Raw genomic sequence first — 24778 nt, 5'->3', positions numbered from 1 at the left:
ACAGGCCTTTTGGCCCTTCTTGACTGTGCCGAAACGTTTTTCTACCTAGTCCCACTGACCTGCACCTGGCCCATATCCCTTCATGCACCTCTCATCCATGTACCTGTCCAAGCTTTTCTTAAATGTTAAAAGTGAGCTCGCATTTACCACTTCATCTGGCAGCTCATTCCACACTCCCACCACTCTCTGTGTGAAGAAGCCCCCCCCAATGTTCCCTTTAAACTTTTCCCCCTTCACCCTTAACCCATGACCTCTTTTTTTTCTCCCCTAGCCTCAGTGGAAAAAGCCTGCTTGCATTCACTCAATCTATACCCATCATAATTTTATATACCTCTATCAAGTTTCACCTCATTCTTCTATGCTCCAGGGAATAAAGTCCTTTCTCTGTAACTCAAGTGTCTCAAGTCCCAGCAATATCCTTGTAAACCTTCTCTGCACTCTTTCAACCTTATTAATATCCTTCCTGTAATTAGGTGACCAAAACTTCACACAATACTCCAAATTCGGCCTCACCAATGCCTTATACAACCTCACCATAACATTCCAACTCTTATACTCTATAGTTTGATTTATAATGGCCAATGTACCAAAAGCTCTCTTTACTACCCTATCTACCCATGACGCCACTTTTAGGGAATTTTGTATCTGTATTCCTAGGTCCCTCTGTTTTACTGCACTCCTCAGTGCCCTGCCATTTACCTTGTATTTTATACCTTGTTTTGTCCTTCCAAAGTGCAATACCTCACACTTGTCTGTATTAAACTCCATCTGCCATTTTTCAGCCCATTTTTCCAGCTGGTCCAGATCCCTCTGCAAGCTTTGAAAACCTTCCTCACTGTCCACTACACCTCTAATCTTTGTATCATTAGCAAATTTGCTGATCCAATTTACCACAATATCATCCAGATCATTGATATAGATGACAAATAACAATGGACCCAGCACTGATCCCTGTGGCACACCACTAGTAACAGACCTCCACTCAGAGAAGCAATCCTCCACTACCACTCTCTGGCTTCTCCCATTGAGCCAATGTCTAATCCAATTTACTACCTCACCATGTATACCTAGCGACTTAACTAACCTCCCATGCGGGTTCTTGTCAAAGGCCTTACTGAAGTCCATGTAGACAACATCCACTTCCTTCCCTTCATCCACTTTCTTGGTAACCTCCTCGAAAAACTCTAATAGGTTTGTTAAACATGACCTACCACGTACAAAGCCATGTTGACTCTCCCTAATAAGTCCTTGTCCATCCAAATACTTGTAGGTCCTATTTCTTTGTACTCTTTCCAATAATTTACCTACTAGAGATGTCAAATTTACTGGCCTATAATTTCCTGGATTACTTTTTGAGCCCTTTTTAAACATTGGAACAACATGAGCTATCCTCCAATCCTCCAGCACCTCACCCGTGGATACCGACATTTTAAATATATCTGCCAGGGCCCCTGCAATTTCAACACTGGTCTCCTTCAAGGTCTGAGGGAATAACCTATCAGGTCCTGGGTATTTATCTACTCTGATTTGCCTCAAGATAGAAAGCACCTCCTCCTCTTCAATCTGTATAGGTTCCATGACCTCACTACTTGTTTGCCTTATTTCCATTGACTCCATGCCAGTTTCCTTAGTAAATACAGCTGCAAAAAACCCATTTAAGATCTCCTCCATTTCTTTTGGTTCCATACTTAGCTGACCACTCTGATGTTCAAGAGGACCAATTTTATCCCTTACTATCCTTTTGCTCTTAATATACCTGTAGAAGCTCTTTGGATTATCCTTCACCTTGACTGTCAAAGCTACCTCATGTCTTCTTTTAGCCCTCCTGATTTCTTTAAGTGTTTCTTGCACTTTTTATACTGCTCAAGTACCTTATTTGCTCCCTGTTTCCTATACATGTCATACATCTCTCTCTTCTTCTTTATCAGAGTTCCAATATCCCGAGAGAACCAAGGTTCCTTATTCTTATTCACTTTGCCTTTAATCCTGACAGGAACATACAAAATTTCTTCACTCTCAAAATTTCTCCTTTGAAGGCCTCCCACTTACCAATCACATCCTTGCCAGAGAACAACCTGTCCCAATCCACGCTTTTTAGATCCTGTCTCATTTCTTCAAATTTCACCTTTTTCCAGTTTAGAACCTCAACCCGAGGACCAGATCTATCTTTATTGATGATCAAGTTGAAACTAATGGTGTTATGATCACTGAAACCAAAGTGATCCCCACACACACTTCCATCACCTGTCCTAACTCGTTTCCTTCTATTATTGCATCCTCTAATTATCTAATATTACATCCTCTCTAGTCGGTACCTCTATATATTGATTTAGAAAACTTTCCTGAACACATTTTACAAACTCTAACCCATCTAGACCTTTAACAGTATGAAAGTCCCAATCAATATGTGGAAAATTAAAATCCCCTACGATCACAACTTTCTGTCTCCTGCAGTTGTCTGCTATCTCTCTGCAGATTTGCTCCTCCAATTCTCGCTGACTATTGGGTGGTTTATAATACAACCCCATTAATGTGGTCATACCTTTTCTGTTTCTCAGCTCCACCCATATGGCCTCGGTAGACAAGCCCTCTAATCTGTCCTGCCTGAGCACTGCTGTAACATTTTCCCTTACTAGCAATGCCACCCCCCCCATCCTTCATTCCTCTGCCTCTAGCACATCGGAACCCTGGAACATTAAGCTGCCAGTCCTGCCCCTCCTGTAGCCAAGTTTCACTAATGGCTACAATGTCACAATTCCATGTGTCAATCCACACCCTCAGCTCGTCAGCCTTCCCCAGAATACTCCTCACATTGAAATAGACACACCTCAGAAGATTATTACCACCACACACAGCCCTTCTATTTGTGACTTTGCATGAAACTTCAACATAATTTATTTTCAGCCCCGCTCCACTATCTACTTTGTCACTCTGGTTCCCATCCCCCTGCAAATCTAGTTTAACCCCCTCCCCCCCCCCCCATAGTACTAACAAACCTCCCTGCAAGGATATTGGTCCCCCTGTAGTTCAGGTGTAACCCATCTCTCTTGTACAGGTCCCACCTGCTGCAGAAGAGGTCCCAATGATCCTGAAATCTGAAACGCGGCCCCCTACACCAGTTCCTCAGCCACGTGTTCATCCTCCAGAGCATCCTATTCTTACCCTCACTGGCACGTGGCACAGGTAGCAATCCTGAGATTACCACCCTCGAGGTCCTGCTTTTTAACTTCCTACCAAGCTCTCTATACTCACTCTTCAGGACCTCCTCATTCTTTCTTCCTACGTTATTGGTACCGATGTGTAACATGACATCTGGCTGCTCACCCTCCCATTTCAGAATGCTGTGCACGCGATCAGAGACATCCCTGACCCTGGCACCCGGGAGGCAACAAACCATCCCGGAGTCTCTGTCGCGACCACAGAACCTCCTGTCTGTACCTCTGACTCTCAAGTCCCTTATCACTACTGCTCTCCTCTTCTTCCCCCCTCCCTCCTGCACTGCAGAACCAGACTCAGTGCCAGAGATCCGGCTTCCACAGCTTGTCCCAGATAAGTCATTCCTCCCAACAGTATCCAAATCGGTATACTTGTTGTTGAGGGGAATGGCCACAAGGGAGCCCTGCTCTGCCTGACCTTTCCCCTTCCCTCGCCTGATGTTAACCCAATTACCTGTGTGCTGCTCCTTTGGTGTAACTGCCTCCCTGTAGCTACTATCTATAAACTCCTCATTCACCCGAATGATCTGGAGGTAATCCAGCTCCTGCTCCAGTTCCCTAACGCGGTCTGTTAGGAGCTGCAGCTGGATGCACATCTTGCAGGTGTCGTTGTCAGAGACACCGGAGGTCTCCCTGACGTCCCACATCCTGCAAGAGGAGCATTCCAACATCCTGCCTGGCATTCTCTCTACTCTACGTACGTGAGTGATGATAAACCTGATTCTGATATGGGTCTCTATTGTGGACTGAGAGTGGGAAGGGGTAGGGAGAGGAGAATCACGGTTAGGAAAGGGGGAAGGGAGAGGGGACAGAGCAGGATGCACCACAGAGACGTTCTGTTATGATCAACAAACCAATTATTTGGAATCAAATAGCCTTGCCTGGCATCTCAGAGCTGGATGTGTCTACTCCCGCGCCACACCCCACCCCTGGCACTCCTCCTCTGCCACCTGTCCCACACCCCTCCCATGGCACTCCCTCACCATTCCCAACATCCTTTATACCCGCCAGGTTTACAAACTCATTCTCCACTCTACTTTGATAAATACAGGAGTATGCAAAAGCTTTGGGCACTTTGGCTATATATATATACACATGTGCCTAAGACTGTTGCACAGTACTGTACTTTAACCTTGTATAGACTGGAATTGATTTTTTCTGATATTACTCTTCATTATATGTGGGGAATTTCTTGCATGGCTTGCTCTTAAAGACAAATGTAAAATCCATGTAGCCTGCACTACTGGTCACTGTGAAGATGTAGCAGGACTCTAAGTCAAAGGAAGTGAACAATTATGCCAAAGAGAAGCAAAGACTTTGACATGTGTTTAATAATTCACAGAAAAAGATACAGAACATGATTTGCGCACGTTTGTTTATTACAGCAAGCTCCCATTTTTCATAAGACATAGGTCTTCCAAACAAGAGCCTGGAGAATGCGCCAAAGTCTTGAGTCAACTGGATTAAGCACAACACAGATAAAGGTTCTCTGGAGACTGGTCTTCTCGTGGTTCAGAATGTAAACTGGAGAATTCTTCCCTAAATGAGAAGAAGAATTCAGGTGGGATAAGACTCAGCTGAAGCATTGTAGATGACCGGACATTTTCCCAAATTAAATATTTTTTCTGTTAGCTTCGGTAGGCAGCAGTTCAAGTGGAATTGCAAACTATGACAGCCGACCACAAATAAATAGATTTATCCCACAGTGGGAATGAACTTTCCCATGGCATTCTGGCTGAAGGGAGGGATTTGTAGGTTCATCACAAGTCATAGAAATTGCCTGAGTTTCTGATTTTCTGGAACCAATAGAATTGAAATTCAAGCAATTTCTTCAACATCAGAGCCAAGGGAATACCCCAGACCTTCAGCTGAAGAGCTGATTCCAGAGACCTATATTAGCGAGACAACTTCAGTCAGAAAAAAAATTACACATCTTAAAAAATACATTTTTCTTTTAAAACAGAAGTTTTCTTGAGTGAAACTAGCATCTTCCCTGACCTAGAAATTACTGATTGAAATATTACAGTGTTCCTGCTGTATACAGATGCGATTCAAACAGGAGCCTCTAGCAGTCTAGTGGTGAGGTTAAAATCACTGCCCTAGGAATGTGACTTAGCTTCAGTGGCTTCTGCCACGTTTTCTCCTGGGAACAAAAGAAAGGGTGTTTTTTTGGAAGTCCATTTGTCAAACTCTGCTGTAGCAACACAGACTTGATTACAGAGCAGTTTCATCCCGTCCGTTTCAGCTTCTAGGCTATAGAGGGAGGGGGAGAGAAACAAAAGGCTTATATTAAGTCAAAGATTCAAAGTTCAAGGTAAATTTATTATCAAAGCACATATATGTAATCATATCTACTATCTTGAGACTTATTTTCTTGAAGGTATTTGCGGGGGGGGGGGAAGAAATACAATACAATTAATGAAAAAAAGTACTAAAATATATAAATATACTAAAATATACTAAAAAAGTAACAATGTACAAACGAAGACCATAAGACTATAAGACATAGGAACAGTTTTAGGCCATTTAGCCATTGAGTTTTCTCTGCCATTCCATCATGGCTGATTTATTATCTTTCTCAACCCCATTCTCCTGATTTCTCTCTATATCCTTTGATGTCCTGACTAATCAAGAAACTATCAACCCCTGTATTAAATACACTCAATGCCTCGGCCTCCACAGCCGTTTGTGGCAATGAATTCCACACATTCACCAGCCTCTGGCTAAAGAAATTCCTCCTCATCACTGTTCTAAATGGGCATCCCTCTAATCTGAGGCTGTACACTCAGGTCCTAGACTCATTCACTATAGGAAACACACTCTCCACGATCACTCTAGCCAGGCCTTTCAACATTCAATAAGTTTCAATGAGATCCTCCCACATTCTTCTAAACACCAGCAAGTACAGGCCCATGACCATAAAACATTCCTCGCACGTTAACCCTTTTCATTCCCAGAATCATTCTCATGAACCTCCTCTGGATCCTTTCCAATGCCAGCATACCCTTCCTCAGATAAGTGTCCCAAAACTGCTCACAATACTCCAAGTGCGGCCTGATCCTTGTCTTATAGATCCTCAGCATTACATCCTTGCTCTTGTATTCTAGTCCACTCAAAATGAATGCTAACATTGTATTTGCCTTCCTTATCACTGACTCAACCTGCAAGTTAACCCTTAAGAATCCTGCACAAGGACCACCAAGTCCTTTTTGCCCTATCATCAGCTTGTTCTTCTTCACAGTCTCACTATACACTGTATTTATTTGTATACCAACTGCCCCATATTTAGCCCTGCCAATCTGGTTCCCGGCCTCCTGCCAAATTAGTTTAAACCCTCCCCAGCAGCTCTATCAATTGTGCCCCCTAGAATATTGGTCCCCCTCGGGTCCGGTGTAACCTGTCCTCTTTGTACAGGAATTACTTTCCCTAAAGAGATCCCAATGATCCAGAAATATGAAACCCTGCCCCCCTGCACCATTTCCTCAGCCACTCATTCATCTGTACTATCATCCTGTTCCTGCCCTGACTAGCACCTGGTACTCTTCAGCCTCGTCCTTAACTCCCTATACTCACTGCACAGGACCCCTTCCCCTTTTCTACCTGTGATTGGTGCCAATTTGCACCACAACCTCCTGCTGCTCACCCTTGAGAGTGTTCTGCAGCCACTCTGAGATGCCCTTGACCCTAGCACCTGGGAGTGTTTCTTGCAGCCACAGAATCTCCTGTCCATCCCCCTAATTATCGTGTCTCCTATTGCTATCCCACTACCTGCCTTTACCCTTCCCTACTGAGCCTCAGATTTGACCACAGTGCCGTTGGTTGGCTGATGCTGCTGAGTTCTGATAGGACATCCCCTCCCAGCAGTTGCCACCAGTACACATATTGCAGAAGGGAATGGCCACAGAGGAACCCTGCACTTACTGTTTACTCCCCTTACTTCTCCTGATGGTCACCCATCTACTATCTGAAGCCTGCCCTCTCAGTCTGACCACCTCAGTAAAGGTCTCATCTATGAGGTTTTCAGCCTCCTGGATGACCTTGAGTCCATCCAGTTCCAGCTCCAGTTCCTTGACCTTAGAATACGTACACAACGCTGCTCTGCAGTTGTATTTTTGTGCCTCGACCTTGTCAGTCAGGAGCTGAAGTTGGGTACACTTCTTGCAAATGTAGTCATGATGGAGACCATTAGGTATCCTGCATTTCACTGCCTTAACTACCTACAGTGGTTATAACTTCGGGTCCAATTTCTCAAGCTCAAGTTCTATAATGAACTGAATGACTCCAAAAGACTCTGCCTCTGCCTGTTCTTGCCAAAGCTTGACCACTCTAACACTGAAGAAGACAAACTGTGCAATATAAAAATATTGAGAATACTGGTTGTATAAAAAATATAGATTGCTGTTTATAAAACGTGCAGTTACTCTTATTATTTGCATTCTGGATTTTTAAATTGTGAGGTATATTGGGAGAAAGGTGTGTGAGGACAGGGAACTTCTCTGGTAGATCAGAACTCTGAGGCCTTAACATAGATCCTTTCTTATCAAGTGTATTGATGTTAAGGCAGAGCTCTAGGAAAGGACATTGCAATGGACATTTGGACAAACCAGGCAGCAGCATTTCAACAATCAATTCCATTCCAGGCTCAACCTTCAGTCACAATGGATTCAATATCAAAGATTATAAGAAGCATAATGGCATTGTAGTATATTATTCTCATTGAAAATAACAGGCTAAGATGTATTCAATGTTCACTCAAGAGGATCCATTTCCATCTTGTGAATTACATTTGTATTCTAGTGCAAACAATGAGCTGATTTGTTTTAAGTATCAGGGTTCATCCACTTGGGGATGCAACTGGGGCAACGAAGAACAAGTTTGCAACTTTCACTCACTTCCAGTGTGCCAGGGAAACCGGTAGGCCAATCTTTCCCCTTACATTTAGTTTGGGAATTGCAAAAGTTAAGCATGGCCCTATTAAGTTGTCTGCCACCAGTAGCAAACACGGTATGTTTCTTGTTGAGTTCAGCGCTTTGTGAAGAAAAGCAGCACACGTTATTGGTAATGCAACCTGCAAGGTTAATGGAATCACACACCAAATACGAAGACTGTTTGACCAATTGCAGCAATGCTAGTCCTTTGAATGTACTATCCAAATTGGTTGCTCTATTTGTCTGCATTTTCAAAAATTCTTTTCCCGTTCTCTTCTGTCATTTTCCATTGAACACACTTCCATCCCCCATTTTAGACAGAACTTCACTCGTGCTTTATCAAAATCATCAGCAACATCAGCATTTATTCTCCAACCGAATCACTTCTGAATTGAGGCCATGGTTGACAGTCAATCACATTAGCAGCTCTGCAAGTAAGAACTGAAGGTCTTTAGTGAATGAGGTGTGCCTTTATAACAAGTCAGTGGCTTCATTGTTGCTGTATTGTTTATTTTTCCTTCATAAAGACTGCCCAAGTTTCAGATTTTTAAAAATTTAACTGCTTGTAAATTTCAAGTTCATTGTAACTGGCATGCATACACTCAGTGATCACCTTGTTAGATACCTCCTGTACCTAATAAAGTGGTCACTGAGTGTATGTTCATGGTTTTCTGCTGCTGTAGCCCATCCACTTCAAGGTTTGTTGTGTTGTGTGCTTGGAGATGCTCTTCTGCACACCACTGTTGTAATGCATAGTTATTTGAATTAATGTTACCTTCCTGTCAGCTTGAACCTTTCTCCACTGACCTTTCTCTTTAACAAGGGATTTTCACACACTCAATTGCCATTGTCTGGAATTTAGTTTTGTTTGTTGCACCATTCTTGTAAACTCTACAGACTGGTGTGCATGAAAATCCTAGGAGATCAGCAGTTTCCAAGATACTGGAACCACCCCATCTGACACCAACAATCATTCCACAGACAAAGTCACTCAGATCACATTTCTTCCCCCATTCTGAAGTTTGCTGTGAACAAGTGAACCTTCTGACCAGGTCTGCACGTGCTCATGCATTGAGTTGCTGCCACGTGATTGGCTGATTAGATATTTGCAATAACAGGCAGAGATGCAGGTGTACCTAATAAAGTGGCTATTGAGTGCAAATACCGTGCAAATTAGCTTTTGCTCAGCTTCAGAAGTGGGATTTGAACTCATCATTTACTCTGACTGAGCATAGCAACTTAACCATTATATCCATGGTATAAGGGGAAAAAACAAAGCACCTATCAACAGTATGCTAGTTGTCATCAAAGCCTTATGGTTCACAGTCAATGGCTTGAACTCAATGTTGTTTCCAATCAGTAACACTTCAGGACGATAGTCATTATTTCATTGAAGGTCTCAACTGTTTGCCTTTAATCCTATAAAGACAATGTACTGCAGATAATGGAAATCAGGAATAAAAGCTAATAAATAATGCTGGAAATCTTGAGCAACACAGATAAAATGCTGGAGCAACTCAACCAGTTAGGATGAGATGCTGAGTTCCTCCAGCATTTTGTGTGTGTGTGTGTGTGTGTGTGTGTGTTGCTCAAGATTTCCAGTATCTGTTGAGTTTATGAACAGTTGCCATCATCTTTAAGAGTAATAAAGTGGATCACCTGAATCGCAGCAGGAACAACAGCTGCACTCGCCACAGATAAAACCAATCAGCCCATTGATCACTTGAATGGCACAGAGCACGAGCTGGACTCCACTCATCACCAGCAGGAGAGCGAACAACGTTACGTGCCAGGGGACGATGCTGGGCGGCTCTATGCATACATCCCACATCGTGTGATTCTGCAGGTAATCACTGGTAAGACAAGGAGACAAAACATAAACCCCATGAAACTATTGGCGGACATTTCACAGCAGGAATGGAGGCCATTTGGTACATCAGATCATCCTGTCCCATTAGTCCAGCATTTCTTCACTTTTCCAACAGTTCTGGAACATTTTCTTCCATACCAACATATACAGCTGACTCTTTTCATTTCTGCTTTATGTGTTATGGAAATGAGCCCTTGCAGAATTCATAAGTTACTACCTAGAAGAATTGAGGAATGGAGTAAAATTCATACTCATGGAATTAATGTGAAAATAAAGTAAATTAATAAATGCAGTATTAATTTTCTTTCAACTTTGTTTTTTTTTACCCTTACACAGATGATGGGCTTCACATTACAGACAACTGTGGTACGGACTGACTTCCTTCACTGTGATTCTGAGGTTGCCTGAATAATAAAAGTTACACCCGAATCTTTTCTCATTGCTCATTCAAGCTCTGTATTTCAGATAATGACAACTCCCAATTTATCAAACTCAGACTGGAAGCCATTTGGCCTATCGTGCCCATGGCAACTCTCTGTCCCGGCCATTCAAAATGGTCATGGCTATTCTGCCAGAGGCCTCAATACCTCTTCTGTGCTAGTTGCCCTCAGCCTCAACTCTCCAGAACTAGGCCTATTTCTAGGACCTCACCTTCACAACGCTCTGTCGGGAGACAAAACCCAAAGACTCACCATCTTTTGTGAGAGTGCTTTACAGAGCTACGTGTAATATGAGAGGCAGATTTAACTGATCCATGAGAGAGGACTTGAGCTGGTGGAAACAAAATTCTGGTCAGCGTAAAATGGCTCAGTGACAAAATGGCTGAATGAAAACACTAATTCTGTAGTAAAGGTTGACTAGGAGTTGAGAGCAGGGAGGTTGTCATGGTTTATGATGATGTTGGCTATCTCTTTGTAGATTATACTTGAGTGATTAGTCAGCTGCCATGTCTAATTGTTTGGAGCAGACGGGAAGTAGTCAGTTATCTTTACTTCAGGGCTTATCAGACCTAAGTAAAGAGACAACACTAATGTTTATTTTGTTTTATTGTTTCTCCTTAATTGTACCTGGACTTGAATGCAGCTGGTATGTTTGGGTTTATATGGCTAGGTGTATAGTGAGTTTAATTCAACCATACATGAATATAGTCAAACAGAACAGTGTTCTTCTGGCGTCAAGGTGCAAAGCATATCACCAACAGCACACTGCACATTGCACGTAGCACAAATAGCATATATGGTTACTATTTCAGAGGAATATACAGTCACAAAGAGACAAAAAAATGTATATAGCCCAAGTCTCTGTGTTTTCCTGGTGCAGCTTCCACCAGGTGAACACCAGAGGGCAGCACCAAGCAAAGAGATGTATACGGACAGATATGGAAAAGTTCTCCCGCTGTTTTGTCAGTGTTGTGTCCAAATCCAGTAAGAAATCCTCCCCTTTGTTGGAATGGCACACTGCAGTCAAAGGGGAATTTTTAACTCCAAATTAGGGACCATTTCTGTATGGGATTGGCAGGGGAGGTTTGCTGCATTGTTGTACTAGGCTGGGATGTCTACCCTTAAGTTGCTGATCTATAGACAGAGGCCTGGACAATGGGTCCAGGAATATGATTAGAAATCCTACCACAGTAATGCTGGATTCCATAATACACGGGCAGATTTAGGCCATTTGGCCCATTTATAAGGTGGCATGGTAGCATCGGGGTTAACACAACGCTATTACAGCTTTGGACATCGGAGTTCGGAGTTCAGTCCTTGCGTCCTCCGTAAGAAGATTGTACGTTCTTCCTCACACAGGAAGAGTCTGTGTGGGTTTACTCTAGTCTTCTCCCACAGTCCAAAGACCGACCGGTTAGTAGGTTAAATGGTCATTGTAAAGTGTCCTTTGACTAGGCTAGGGTTAAATAGATGGGTTGTCTGGGTGACATGGCTCATTAAGACGAAAGGATCAGTTAAGCGCTGCATCTCTAAATAGATGAAAAATTAAATAAAAGATTCTGTTCCACGATGGCTGATTTATTTTCCTTATCAATACCATTCTCCTGCCTTCTCGCCCTTACTAATTAAGTAGAATTTGTGGAAGTGGGTGGTTGATGGTCAGCATCGACTCAATGGGCCAAAGGACCTTTTTCTGTGCTCTGTCTACTCTTTGATGCAATGATCCTTTGAGAACTATTCCAACACCAAAGGTGGTGATTTGGCCCTTCAATTATACGGGGGCCCCTAGAAGGCGGTCTCATTGGTTGCCTTCCGCCATATTTTCCTCGTGGCCCTGTAAATTATTTTAGTGAGTACTTGGTCCATAATGACAGATGAGGAAGCTTGTTAACTCAACAACCATTTTACTGTGATAAATACAAAACAGACCAGGCACCATGACCCAGAGAGTGAACCCTACCAGACCCATACAGACAGGGGAGGTGACTATCACACAACCCAGTTACAGTTAGGGTGACCCACAAATACACAAGCAAATAACTGCATAACCCAAGCTAAATTGTAACAATAAATGAACTGGAACTTCCCACTGTAATCCCACAAAAGCATTTTAACACAAGGACAATAAACGGTGCTGGTCACTAGACATGCAAGGGCAGGCTGTCGATACACCCCCTGGAGCGTCACATTATATTCCCATAAATGGCTATCCAGTTGCATTTTGAAAAGGCCAATTGAAACTGCTTCACCATCCTAACAGACAGTTAACCCCAGATCATCTCAATAAAGCAAGGGGAAAGTACATTGAAGCATGCTAAGATCATAAAGTTGGAACACAGAACATTACAGCACAGAATGTTTGCGTCAATGACTCTCAATGTGTATAAAGTGATATTAAGGTCACCACTTTAAAATAGTCACATTCACTTAATCCCAGAGTAGCTGTAATAAAGGATGCCAGCTCACATGAGTAATGGTTGTTAAGTCCCCTTGGCTGAATTTATGTCTCTAAGAGTCACATTATGTTTTGAATCTCACAAGGATATACCTTCAGTCAGTTCTGTATGACACTACACCATCATTGCCATGGAAGGCTGTGGAGGCCAAGTCATTGGGTATATTTAAAGCGGAGGTTAATAGGTTCTTGATTAGTAAGGATGTCAAAGGTTACAGGGAGCAGGTAGGAGAATGGGGTTGAGAGGGATAACAAATCAGCCTTGATGGAATGGAAGAACAGACTTGACAGGCCGAATGGCCTTATTCCGCTCCTATGTCTAATAGTCTCATGCTCTTATGAACTAAAAGAATATCCTTGGGTGAAGCTCCTGTTTCTCCAGACTGGTATAATGAGGTCATCAAACAGTGAGGTCTCTTACCCGTTAATGAAGGGGTAGATATAGCTACTGTTGCTCTCTGTGGTGATACATTTTGGTCCAGTGTTGAGACCCACTGCGGAAACAATGAAACAATAAGCAGCTCCTGCCACTCCGATCCCGGCAAAGATCACAGAAGAAAAATTCTAGATGAAGACAGAACAGAAAGTTGATTAAAAGATGACGTTAGTAAATGGAACGGTTCAAGGAATTTCTTTTGGCATTCAAAATTTATCACTGTCTCAGTAAGCAGTTGACATAATCAAAGACCCCACTCACCCAGGACTTCCTCCCTTCTCCCCCCACTCATTGGGAACTTTCTCTGGTACTGCAACACTTAATTCTGCATTGTGTTATTGTCTTCACTTGTCCTACTTCAATGCAGAGATGTAGTTAAATGAACTGTATACAGTAGGCTGACATGCAAAACGAAGTTTTCCCACTGTACCTTGGTACACGTGACAACAAAAAAAACTTAATCATTTACCAAATGATCTTTCCTGTTAGAACAAGTCTTTTTAAACTGTTTTGTTAAAAATGCCTGCTAATGTGACCTTGTTGTGGTGGAGCAGCTTGCGAATTCCTGAGAGCTGAAGATTCGAAGATTCCAAGCACATTTATTATCAAAGAATGTATGAATTATACACCTTGAGATTTGTCTGCTTACAGGCAGCCACAAGGCAAGAAATCTGAACCCAATTCAAAAAAAAGAGACCAGAAACCCCTGCGCAGAGAAAGGGAGAATAAAAAACGCAAATCATACAAACAATAGAAGTGAGCCAACAGCATTCCAAACCAGACTGAGTCCCGGACTCACTCCTGGAATACCCAGAGTAGACCGAAGCCTCGGTCCCAGTTCATCATACAGTGGGGCAAACGCAGAGTAGCCAGATCAGTTCACAGCTTCAGCGCTGCAGAGAAAGGAATGAACGTTCGCGGGAGAGTGAGCGAAATCAGCCCGACCTTACCCCCCCCCCCCCCCCCAGTCCCAACACTCGGGCTTCCAGTCTATTTGGGCTGGTGCTTAAATTGTCCAAGCACCGGGTAGTGCCTCGTTCTAGGATCCTGATCCTGGCTCCACGTTTCGCTTGGGTCACCCAGCCCAAAGCCATTCTCGATCTCACCAAATAAGCTTAGCGCTTGGAGCGATCCAACCTTGCAGCCGGGTTAGGTGGACGGGCATCGAAACTCCTGTGCATTGACTCTTCTCCAAATTGCTCACGTCATCTCCGGCAGTGATGCCAACACCGACAGGCGACCTCGACGCGAACACATTGAGCCTCACAATACCCCAGCATGGCTCATCCCCCATTTCAGCCTCGTCTCACTCTCTGCGGCAATAGTTCAGCACAATTTACTTCAGTAAAGATGTTATAAGTAATGTTTTTGGTCGAATCTCTTGGCTTTCAATCTGCCGGTAAGCTGTTGCGCGCCTTTGGTAGCGCCATCTTAAACCGGAAAGTCGACGGCATCTGGGGTTTAGCCTATTGGTAAGGCCAAGATGGAGATTCCAGACAAAGAACAATCCAACCAAGACTTCAGCAGTGGCAGTGGCTCATCACAATGGCAGTGGAGGTGGAGGAAGGCAGCAGTAGTGAAGGGTCCTCAGTTGTCTTACATTCCATGCCGCTGGACCCTGAACCCGACTGTGTGATGGCCATTGCATATCACGTTAAACAATGTCACGCACTGACATTCTTCATTGAGGGAATCCACTCTAACATCTTAGATTATGTCCCATGGTAAACAGCAAGTGGCGAAGAGGACAGGATTGTGAGGTTCAGAAGCCCCTCATCAGAATATGTGGATTTCGGTTTGGTCTCTGCAGCCACCCGAAGACCCACCAATAGACAACCCTTAAGGAGAACATCATACTTGACTTGAGTGATCGCCTTACTATTACATACACATAAACTTGGTTTCTTCAGAAGTTCACTGGGGAGAGCCACATTCCTGAATTTCTGCAATGCACCTTGTGCAAAAATAATTGAACCTATGCTTCAAATGTTTAAGTGAAATTAGTTCTACCTGATTACATTTTATCTGATGACATCCAGCTTGCCTTGAGAAAAATTATTTGTTTCCAAACCTCAGTCACATCCTCTTCCATAATCCCACAAACTATTCTCCTCATTTGTATCAAAGTGCCTTTGAGTTCATATGAGATGTCTTTGATACGACTCTGTTTCTCTGTTCATAGATCAGGGGTTCCCAGTCTGAGTTCCACAGACTCCATGGTTAATGGTAGTGGCATAAAAAAAGGTTAGGAACCCCTACTGTAGATGCTGCCTGACCCACCAGGTGTTCCCAGCATTTTCTGTTCTTCTTTATATATCAGAAACCACATGAGCAAAATTTTGATGTAATGCAGCAGGAACTCAGAAGGTCAGGCAGCAGCTATGGAAAAGAATGAGGAGTCAATGTTTCTGGCCAAGATCTGTCATCAGGACTGGAATGAAAGGGGAAAAAGTGAAAATAAGAAGGTAGGAGGTGTAGAGTTTCCAACTGAAATGTTAACTTTATCTTTCCTCTTTTAGATGTTCCTTGACCCACTGACTTCCTCCAGCAGATTGTCTGCTATTCTTCAAATCTTTGATATTTATTGGCCTTTTGAATGTTTCCTTAGCAGCTGATTGCTTCTGGGCCTTATGGCTCAGTGTAGTTTCTATCCTTACTGGTTTAATACTGGGTATGTCCCTTCTTTAGGGACCATACAGTATATTAAACTGATTTTTGGAATAAAGAGTTGGGATAGGAATTTCTAGAGTCACTCTCAAGGACTTTACAACTCAGGTTCTCAGTTTACTTATTTACTTTTTAATTATTTGCACAAATTGTCTTTTATGTACACTGATAATAAATTTACTTTGAACTTTGAACCTTGATTCCCTTGCACTACCAGGCACTCTCCTAATCATAAACAGAACTTCTATTGTTCTGTGTAATAAATTCAGAGAAACTTCCAATAGTTTTTCACTGAAAACAAAGTAATAAAAGCACCATTATCTCAAGGATATATCCTGAATTTATCAAATTCTGGATACTACAAATTCATAAATTAATTGAGGATTTTATGCTTTCTAATTGGGCGTGCACCTCCTGGTGAGATACAGAGTGATTTGAACGAGAGAGGCCAGGATTTAATCAATTTGTGCATTGAGCAGTTGTTGATCATCCCCACGCCAGCAGTTGGGGAACAAGAATGGTGGTCTCAAAACCAAAATAAATTTATTACCAAAGACACAACATATCACCACATACTACACTGAGATTTATTTTCGTGCTGGCCTCCTATCCACATACCTGCCCAACTGTAACTGTGTTTAAATGTTGCTTATCTTCTGCCTCCCCTGAGTGCGTTTCATGTACATATCACCCTTGATTTAAAGAAACTTGCCTCATAAATCCCCTTTAAACTTTAAAGCCTAGTCGTGTAATAGTTGACATTTGCAACCAGGGAGAAAGACTTTACCCTATATGCCTCTCACAATCTTATATACTTTTATCAGGTTGCCCCTCAGTCTCTGACACTGAGGCAAGTCTGATGTGTTATGCAAATATGCCAGACATATTTCTATCAGTAATTAGCATGGGGTACAGGTCCTAAGTATCAGGAGCTGTGATAACAACATTTTCGACCGGTACAAGGATAACAAAGATTTAGAAGGTTGTGCCCAAATGCTGGCACATGGAACTAGCTTGGATGGGCACTGCGGACGTCAAGTACCAGTTGGGCTGAAGTGCCTGTGTCTGTCCTGTATGGCACTATGGTTGGGGTTAACAGTTGCTGAAGCTCTCCACCAGTTGGGAAATGTTTGTGGATTCATCGATGGAGACGGGTTGCTAGAGTTAGCTATTAAGTTGTATTCTGTAACCACATGCAAATCAGCTGATCTTCATCTGTCAATGTTAGCAACAAAAAGAAACACAGAAAATCTTCCCCCCCCCCCCCAGAATGAATTGGCCTCCTTGACAAGAGCCCGTGCCAGTAATATGGATCCCAGTGCACTGTTGTTGGTTTAGAATCATAGAAGCCCAGCAACACAAAAAAGACCATTCAGCCCTTTGAGACTCTGCCAGCAGTCTGGTCAATCTTGTTCTTCTTCTCTTTCCCCTATACCCACAAGAAAAGGGAAAAGAGGAGGCAGCCACCTAACCCCTCAAGCCTGTCCCACCACCCAATGTGATTGTGGCTAATCAACCTCAAGCCTTAAATCTCCCTCATTGTCAGATCTTCATAGCCTTCAATCTCTGATCTTACAAAAATTTGTCTACTTCCACAATTTGGGGGAATTCCATCTGCAAGAAAGAAAATGCCTACCTTTACTTTAAATGACTGGCCCTTCATTCAAAACTTTCCCCTTAGTGAAAATATCTCAATAACTACCCTATAATCCCCTCTTATGTGTCACATGTTTCAAAAAGAGAACATTTTATGAACAGCTTTTTCCCTTCTACCATCAGATTTCTGAATGATCCATGTGCCACAATGTGCACTGGCAATATCAGAACCCAAGTGCAGAAGAAAGACAGACTCCAACGTAGAGACGGTGATCAGAGTTTATTCAGAAGAATACCAACAGAACATCAATGGCTCGGCTGAGCGACACCATGAGATGCAACATTCTCAAAACCAGGTTCCCACAATTAGTGCCAATCAGACATCTGCTTAAATAATATAAGTACCACAGAATTCCTGAGCCTATCAAAATAACCTTAACAAGCTGAAACAGAAAACACCAGGAGACCGCGTTACTAAGAGCAAGTCGTTTGAGAAAAACACAAGGAAATCTAAATGAATAACGACTCTTGTTAAAGAACAATTATCAATTTCAGGTGCTCTGAAAGCATTGGAACCCAACATTCTCTGATACTCCACACAACTCCTTATACCATGAATTCATGACCACTACCTCATTATTTTGCTCTCTTTTTTACACTATGTATTTTTCTGCTTTTTCATTTTTAATGTATTTCTTATTGTGACATACAGTTTTTTTAATGTCTTGCACTGAACTGCTGCCACAAAACAACAAATGTCACAACTTATGTCAGTGACGATAAATCTCATTCTGATTCCTTCTGGCCTCTATTCTTGGACAGGCTCCTCTTGATGTTTTTCATATATTTAACTGATTTCCTTTTGAAATCCACAACTGAATCTGGATCCACCATCCTTCCATTCCTTGAAGGGCAAGGTTGTTTCCACTCATCTGTAGTCTTGGTCATCAGCTCACACAAGAACAGTTTCTCTGCACTTGCCCGCTCAAAATTCATTAAAACTTGGCACGCCATGACTAAATCTCACATCAGTCTTCCCTGGATGAACCTGAGATCCCTCAACCCTGAAACACTTCTAATCTTAAGCAACACACACAAAATACTGGAGGAACTCTGCAGGTCAGGCAGCATGTACGGGAATGAATAAACAGTCAACGTTTCGTGCCGAGACCCTTCTTTGGGACTGAGAAGACGCTCGAATCAAAAGGTGGGGAGGAAGGGAAGGAGACTAGCTGGAAGGTACAATTCTGCTGCTAACGCTTCCAGAGACCCAGCTTTGATTCTTTCCTCAGGGTGATTTGTGTGGAGTTTCTACATCCTCCCTGTGACTGTGTGAATTTTCTCCAGGTGCTCCAGTTTCACCCCACATCCCCAAAACAAGTAAATTGGTTCATTATTGTGACATCTACCAAAGTTCAATGAAAAGCTTTGTTTTGCCTGCCATCCAGGCAGATCCATAGAACCATAGAACACTACAGCACAGTACAGGCCCCTCAGCCCTCCATGTTGTGCTAATCCATATAATCCTTAAAAAAACTATTAAACCCACACTACTCGATAACCCTCAATTTTTCTTTCATCCATGTGCCTGTCTAAGAGGCTCTTAAATACCCTTAATGTTTTAGCCTCCACCACCATCGCTGGCAAGTCATTCCAGGCACTCACAACCCTCTGTGTAAAAAACTTACCCCTGATGTCTCCCCTAAACTTCCCTCCCTTAATTTTGTACATATGCCCTCTGGTGTTTGCTATTGGTGCCCTGGGAAACAGGTACTGACTATCCACCCTATCTATGCCTCTCATAATCTTGTAGACCTCTATCAAGTCCCCTCTTGTTCTTCTACGCTCCAAAGAGAAAAGTCCCAGCTCTGCTAACCTTGCTTCATATAACTTGTTCTCCAAACCAGGCAACATCCTGGTAAATGTCCTCTGCACCCTCTCCATAGCTTCCACATCCTTCCTATAATGAGGTGATCAGAATTGAACACAATACTCTAAGTGTGGTCTCACCAGAGATTCGTAGAGTTGCAACATGACCTCTCTTCTCTTGAACTCAATCCTCCTGTTAATGAAGCCTAGCATCCTATAGGCCTTCTTAACCACCCTATCAACCTGTGCAGCAACCTTGAGGGATGTATGGATTTGAACCCCAAGGTCCCTTTGTTCATCCACACTCTTAAGTAACTGACCATTTATCCTGTACTCAGTCTTCTGGTTTGTCCTTCCAAAATGCATCACCTCACACTTCTCCGGATTGAACTCCATCTGCCATTTTTCTGCCCAACTCTGTCTATATCCTCTTGTAACCTTTGACCACCTACAGCTCCATCCACAACTCCTCCAATCTTCATGTCATCCGCAAACTTACTCACCCATCCTTCCACCTCTACATCCAGGTCATTTATAAAAATCACAAATAGCAGGGGTCCCAGGACAGATTCCTGCGGCACTCCACTAGTCACCGACCTCCAGGCAGAATACTTTCCTTCCACAACTACCCTCTGCTTTCTTTCTTTAAGCCATGTTTTTATCCAAACAGCCAATGTTCCACTGGTCCCATGCCTCATGACTTTCCGGAAGAGTCTCTAATGAGGGACCTTGTCAAATGCCTTGCTAAAGTCTATGTAGACCACATTCACTGCCCTACCCTCATCAATTTCTTTTGTTACCTCTTCAAAAAACTCAATCAGGCTTGTGAGGCACGATCTTCCCTTCACAAAGCCATGCTGACTATCCATGAGTAGACTGTACTTCTCCAAATGCTCGTAAATCCTATCCTTAAGAATCCTTTCGAGTAGTTTGTAGACCACCGATGTATGACTCACCGGTCTATAGTTCCCAGGTTTCTCCCTATTACCTTTTTTAAACAAGGGAACTACATTTGCCATTTCATTACAACTGTGTTTTGAGGCAGTACAAAGGGAAACAGTAACAGAATGCAGAAAAGAGTGTTACAGTACAGAGATTGTGCAGTGCAGCCAGACAATAGGGTGCAGGATGATAGTGAGGTCTTACCGTACTAGTCTTATAAAATGTAGATTGTTGATTTAATGTTCACTGTAAATTGCCCCTAGTGTAGGTCTGTTGTTGGACAATCAGAGTGAAACTGAAGTGAGAGAGAATAGGTACAGGATATTAAAGGGGTCAATGGGAATCTAAGGAAGGCTAGTATAGACTTAAAGGGCTGAATTGCCATTTTGTATATCTTACAATACTTAAATATAACAATAAACTTCCTCTCTACCCTCATTTTCAATTTGTATTTTGTACCCTTCATTGTCCATGTATTAACAGCATGAAATATTCACACAATTTGATAGTAAGTCAAACAGTAATCAGGCAGGGAGGGAAGAGGGGGGTTTGGGGGGGTGGGAGGTGATAAAGGAGGTTTTTTGTCCTGAAAATGCCAGTGTTCCCTGCAATTCTCACCGCAAATCTTTTACCGCAGTCTTCATTTCCACAACACCCACAGCAGTCGTTGTTTTCCATTCCCATGAACACCAGGATTGGGAACACCATCTGTGAAAAGTTTCCAAAGGCAACATTAGACAGGCCAACAAAAGGTCTCAGCCTTTCAGAATCCGTGCAATAAAAGCAAAAGTCGACATTGAGAGAGTGCTATCAGAAATGTTCTGCATGGTCAAATAATTTAATTGCACTGACATTAACTCAATATATTTCCCTTAAAACTAAATGCTAATCTGAGTTATAGCATCTGTTAAAACAATACATAGAAAAGTGCGTGATGTAGAAAACGTTGACAGATTTCCTCTGAAAGTATTGAGACCACATTCTATGGAATGCCATTTAAAAAAATATATATATATTTATTCACAGAATGTAGATGAAACTGGCAATGCTACTCTTATGGTCTATCTCTGGACTGGATAGTGAAGAAGCTATTTGGCATTCTTGCCTTCATTGGTCAGGACATTAAGTACAGGAATTGGGATGCCATATTTCAGCTGTACTAGTGGTTGGTCCAATTCATCATAGGTAAAATCCTTCTCACCATTGGAGCATGTCTACACAAAGCGTTGTTGCAGGAAAACAGCATCCATCATCAGGGACCCCCACCATCCAGGTCATGCTCTCTTCTCACTGCTGCCATCAGCAAGAAGGTACAGGAGCCTCAGGACTTGCACCACCAGACTCAGGAACAATTATTACCCCTCAGCCATCAGACTCTTGAACCAAAGGGAATAACTTCACTCAATTTCACTTGCCCCATAACTGAACTGTTCCCACAATGTATGGACACATTTTCAAGGACGCTTCATTTCATTTCTCTATAGTTATTGCTTATTATTTGTTTATTTTAGTATTTGCACAGCTTTTTTAACTTTTGCACACAGGCTGGTGCAGTCTTTTGTTGAATCTATTATGGTAATTATTCTAAAATGGATTTATTGTGAATGTCTGCAAGAAAATGAATCTTAGGATTGTATATGGTCACATATATGTACTTTGATAATAAATTTACTTTGAACTTTGGTGAGACCCACTTGGAGTATTGTGCGTGGTTCTCATTGCCCAGCCATAGGAATGAGGTCCTTAAACTGGGAAAAGGGCAGAAAAGATACCAGGACTGGACAGTTTAAGTTTTAGGGAGAGGCCAAATAGGCTGAGGGTCTTTACCCTAGAGCGTAGAGGCTGAGGAATAACCTTATCGAGGTGTAAGAAGGACAGAGATGAGGGGGATGATTGCAAACATTTTCCCAGGTACGGATGGACACAGATTTAGGGTGAGACGGGAAAGATTTTACAGGGATTTAAGGGTATATTTATTACACAGAGGGCAGTGAATGTATGGAATGAGCTGCCAGAGGCGGAGGTACTTACTACATTGAAAGACTAGACAAGTACATCAATAGAAAAGATTCAGAAAGATATGAGACAAGCTCAGATAAATGATTTGGTCAGCATAAGAGGAGATGGACTGAAGAATTTGCTTCCATGTTGCATTACTCCATGACATCATTGTGACCATACTGAGGAGGTGGTTAAGACGTTGGTGGGTTTGGAATTACATATGGACCAACCTAGGTCAGGATGATAGGCCACCCACACAAACTGCTGGAGGAACTCAGCAAGCCAGGCAGCATCTGTGGAAAAGTGTACAGTCGATGTTTCAGGCCGAGACGCTTCAGGTTTTCCTCTCTAAAGAATATTAATGGGACCAGATGTCTTTATTTTGAGCATTAGCCTTTTGCCTTCTTTTAAAGAAAAGGTTTGCTTAGTTACTTTAAGCTGCCAGCTACCACAATAGGGTTCAAACTCAAACAGGTTGAGAACTGTGACTCTGAACTTAGTAATTTAGCCAATAACTTACTGCGACCCCTGCTAACATTGAATAAATCCAATCCATTATTAGTGATTTGCACACATTATCACTGGGATTAGTTTCAAAGCAAATTATTTGTTTCAATTTTAAATTATTAATTATTGGACATAGTTAATTCGAATAATGTTCAATACTTATGTCTAATCTTTAAAATAGCCAGCCCTGCACCTGCTCTACAAACTTTGAAAGATTTCCAAAATGTGGCTTACCAACAATCCCGAGCCCAAAATCCCACTGAAGCACCAGACACTGTCCGCCAGTTTCTCCGGAGTGTTATACCCCGTTTCTCCATTCGGGAAGAAAAGCAGGGTGTTTGCAATAATGCACAGAAGAGACAGAGGGATCAGGGTGATGCCAAGGCATCGTGCACACTTATTGTAACACATGCTGCCTGCTGCGGAATTTGGTTTCCCCACTGGCGTCAGTTCTGTCCTCGCTTGCGCTCCGACCAGGACACGGGCAAAGCTGCGGAAGGGTGTGTTTAGTCCCGCTTGGGCTGAGCCTGGATAAAAATGAGGCAGTCGCTTTTGCTTGGTGGTCCTTTTATAGGGCAGCTGCAGATAAGATATTGATGGCATTACGTTAGGCCAGACATTGCCCTGGTTACGTGGGGAGGAGAGCACGGTGCTGGAGAGGAGGTTGGCGGGGGAACCAAAAGGTCCTCATTTGCCATGGTAACTATCTGTTATAGGTTAATAATTCACTGGTGACCACTGGTACATTCAGAGTTCATATGGCCATCTGTGTAAGATTTATTAACTAACCCACAAAACTGAACTACTAGGGGCTCGGTTCATAGCTCCACCCAGGGCAGTCATTTTAAGGAATTAGTCATTTTCTGAAAACAATATCATTATTTACTCTTTCAGTGTCATCTTTTTCCCTGCCCGATCTTGGCGCCCAGCCTTTTCAAAGGTTGCCCATATACTGCGGGGGTTGATGGAGGGACTGAGATCGAAATGGTAGGATTGCGCCTTCAGAGTGACGAATCGATACTGTGTTAACACTGCAGGGGTAACAGGTAGAATAAGGAAACAAGTTCACAAAGTGCCGGCTGTTCTTTCCTCACTCAGCGTTATCTCCAGCTTTGAATAGATGCAATATTTCCATGAAACAGGCTGCTGATATGATTTATCTCTCCGAGATTCCCCCCCCCCCCCCCAACCCCCCGGGGAACTTTGAAGACTGCAGAATTTTGCTTCCAGAAAGGAGCAGATAGAAAATAAACATAGGACATATCATCACATCACAGAGACAAGCCCTTCTGCCCACAAATTCAGTGCTGAACATGATGCCAATTAAACTATTAAACAATTAAACCAGCTCATGATCTCTATCCGTCTACCCTGAATATCCATGAGTCTATCTGACGAGCACCACTGTCGTATCTGCTTCCAGCACCCACCCACCCCCCTGCGGCAGCCCGTTCCTGCCACCTACCACTCTCCGCGTGCGCCAATACTTGTCCTTTAAACTTTCCCCCTTTCGCCTTAGGTGCAAGTCCTCTGCAGCTAGACATTTCTAACCCGGGTAAAAGATCCTGGCTACCTTATCAACAATTGTCATGATTTTTAAACCTTGCCTCCGGTGTGGGTCTGCAGTTATGGATGTCAGAAGGAGCCTGACTGCACTCACGCTTCCTCTAGCGACCAAGAAAAAGGCCACTCGGCCCACTGAGTCTATGATATTGAGTCGGATCTATTCCTGTTAATCCCAGCTCTCCATTTCTTCCTCTGCGGTCTATTCTCTCTCACAAAGTCATTAACTCACAGCCTGATTTCCCAAGCAGGCACCCACACAAAAGGGGGTAACACAGAAACTGGTTTA

At 42.9% G+C, this 24778-nt stretch overlaps 1 protein-coding gene and 1 pseudogene across 1 annotated transcript; one reads left to right on the top strand and one right to left on the bottom strand.

Annotated features, from left to right (window-relative positions):
• Window positions 1-4528: 4528 nt before the first annotated feature.
• Window positions 4529-23495, bottom strand: LOC140725728 (transmembrane 4 L6 family member 4-like). The gene is made up of 5 exons (XM_073041578.1): window positions 23161-23495; window positions 21037-21126; window positions 13330-13472; window positions 9803-9996; window positions 4529-5468 (listed from the first exon to the last, which is right to left on the bottom strand). The coding sequence occupies exons 1-5, from the start codon at window positions 23335-23337 to the stop codon at window positions 5464-5466; spliced, it is 609 nt and encodes a 202-aa protein (XP_072897679.1). The 5' UTR covers window positions 23338-23495; the 3' UTR covers window positions 4529-5463.
• On the top strand, window positions 15959-16131 carry LOC140725844 (U2 spliceosomal RNA; annotated as a pseudogene).
• Window positions 23496-24778: the final 1283 nt, after the last annotated feature.

This window comes from Hemitrygon akajei, chromosome 3, assembly GCF_048418815.1.
Source record: "Hemitrygon akajei chromosome 3, sHemAka1.3, whole genome shotgun sequence".
NCBI classification, from domain to species: domain Eukaryota; kingdom Metazoa; phylum Chordata; class Chondrichthyes; order Myliobatiformes; family Dasyatidae; genus Hemitrygon; species Hemitrygon akajei.
This window is presented reverse-complemented; position numbering and strand designations above follow the sequence as displayed.

Excerpts from the sequence above, each read along its gene's own strand:
- LOC140725728 (XM_073041578.1), bottom strand. The coding sequence starts at position 23,337 with ATGTGTTACAATAAGTGTGCACGATGCCTTGGCATCACCCTGATCCCT. Across the intron at positions 21,127-23,160 it reads TTTTGGGCTCGGGATTGTTG|ATGGTGTTCCCAATCCTGGT; the intron begins GTAAGCCACATT and ends AACTTTTCACAG. Across the intron at positions 13,473-21,036 it reads ACTGCGGTAAAAGATTTGCG|AATTTTTCTTCTGTGATCTT; the intron begins GTGAGAATTGCA and ends GTCTTCATCTAG.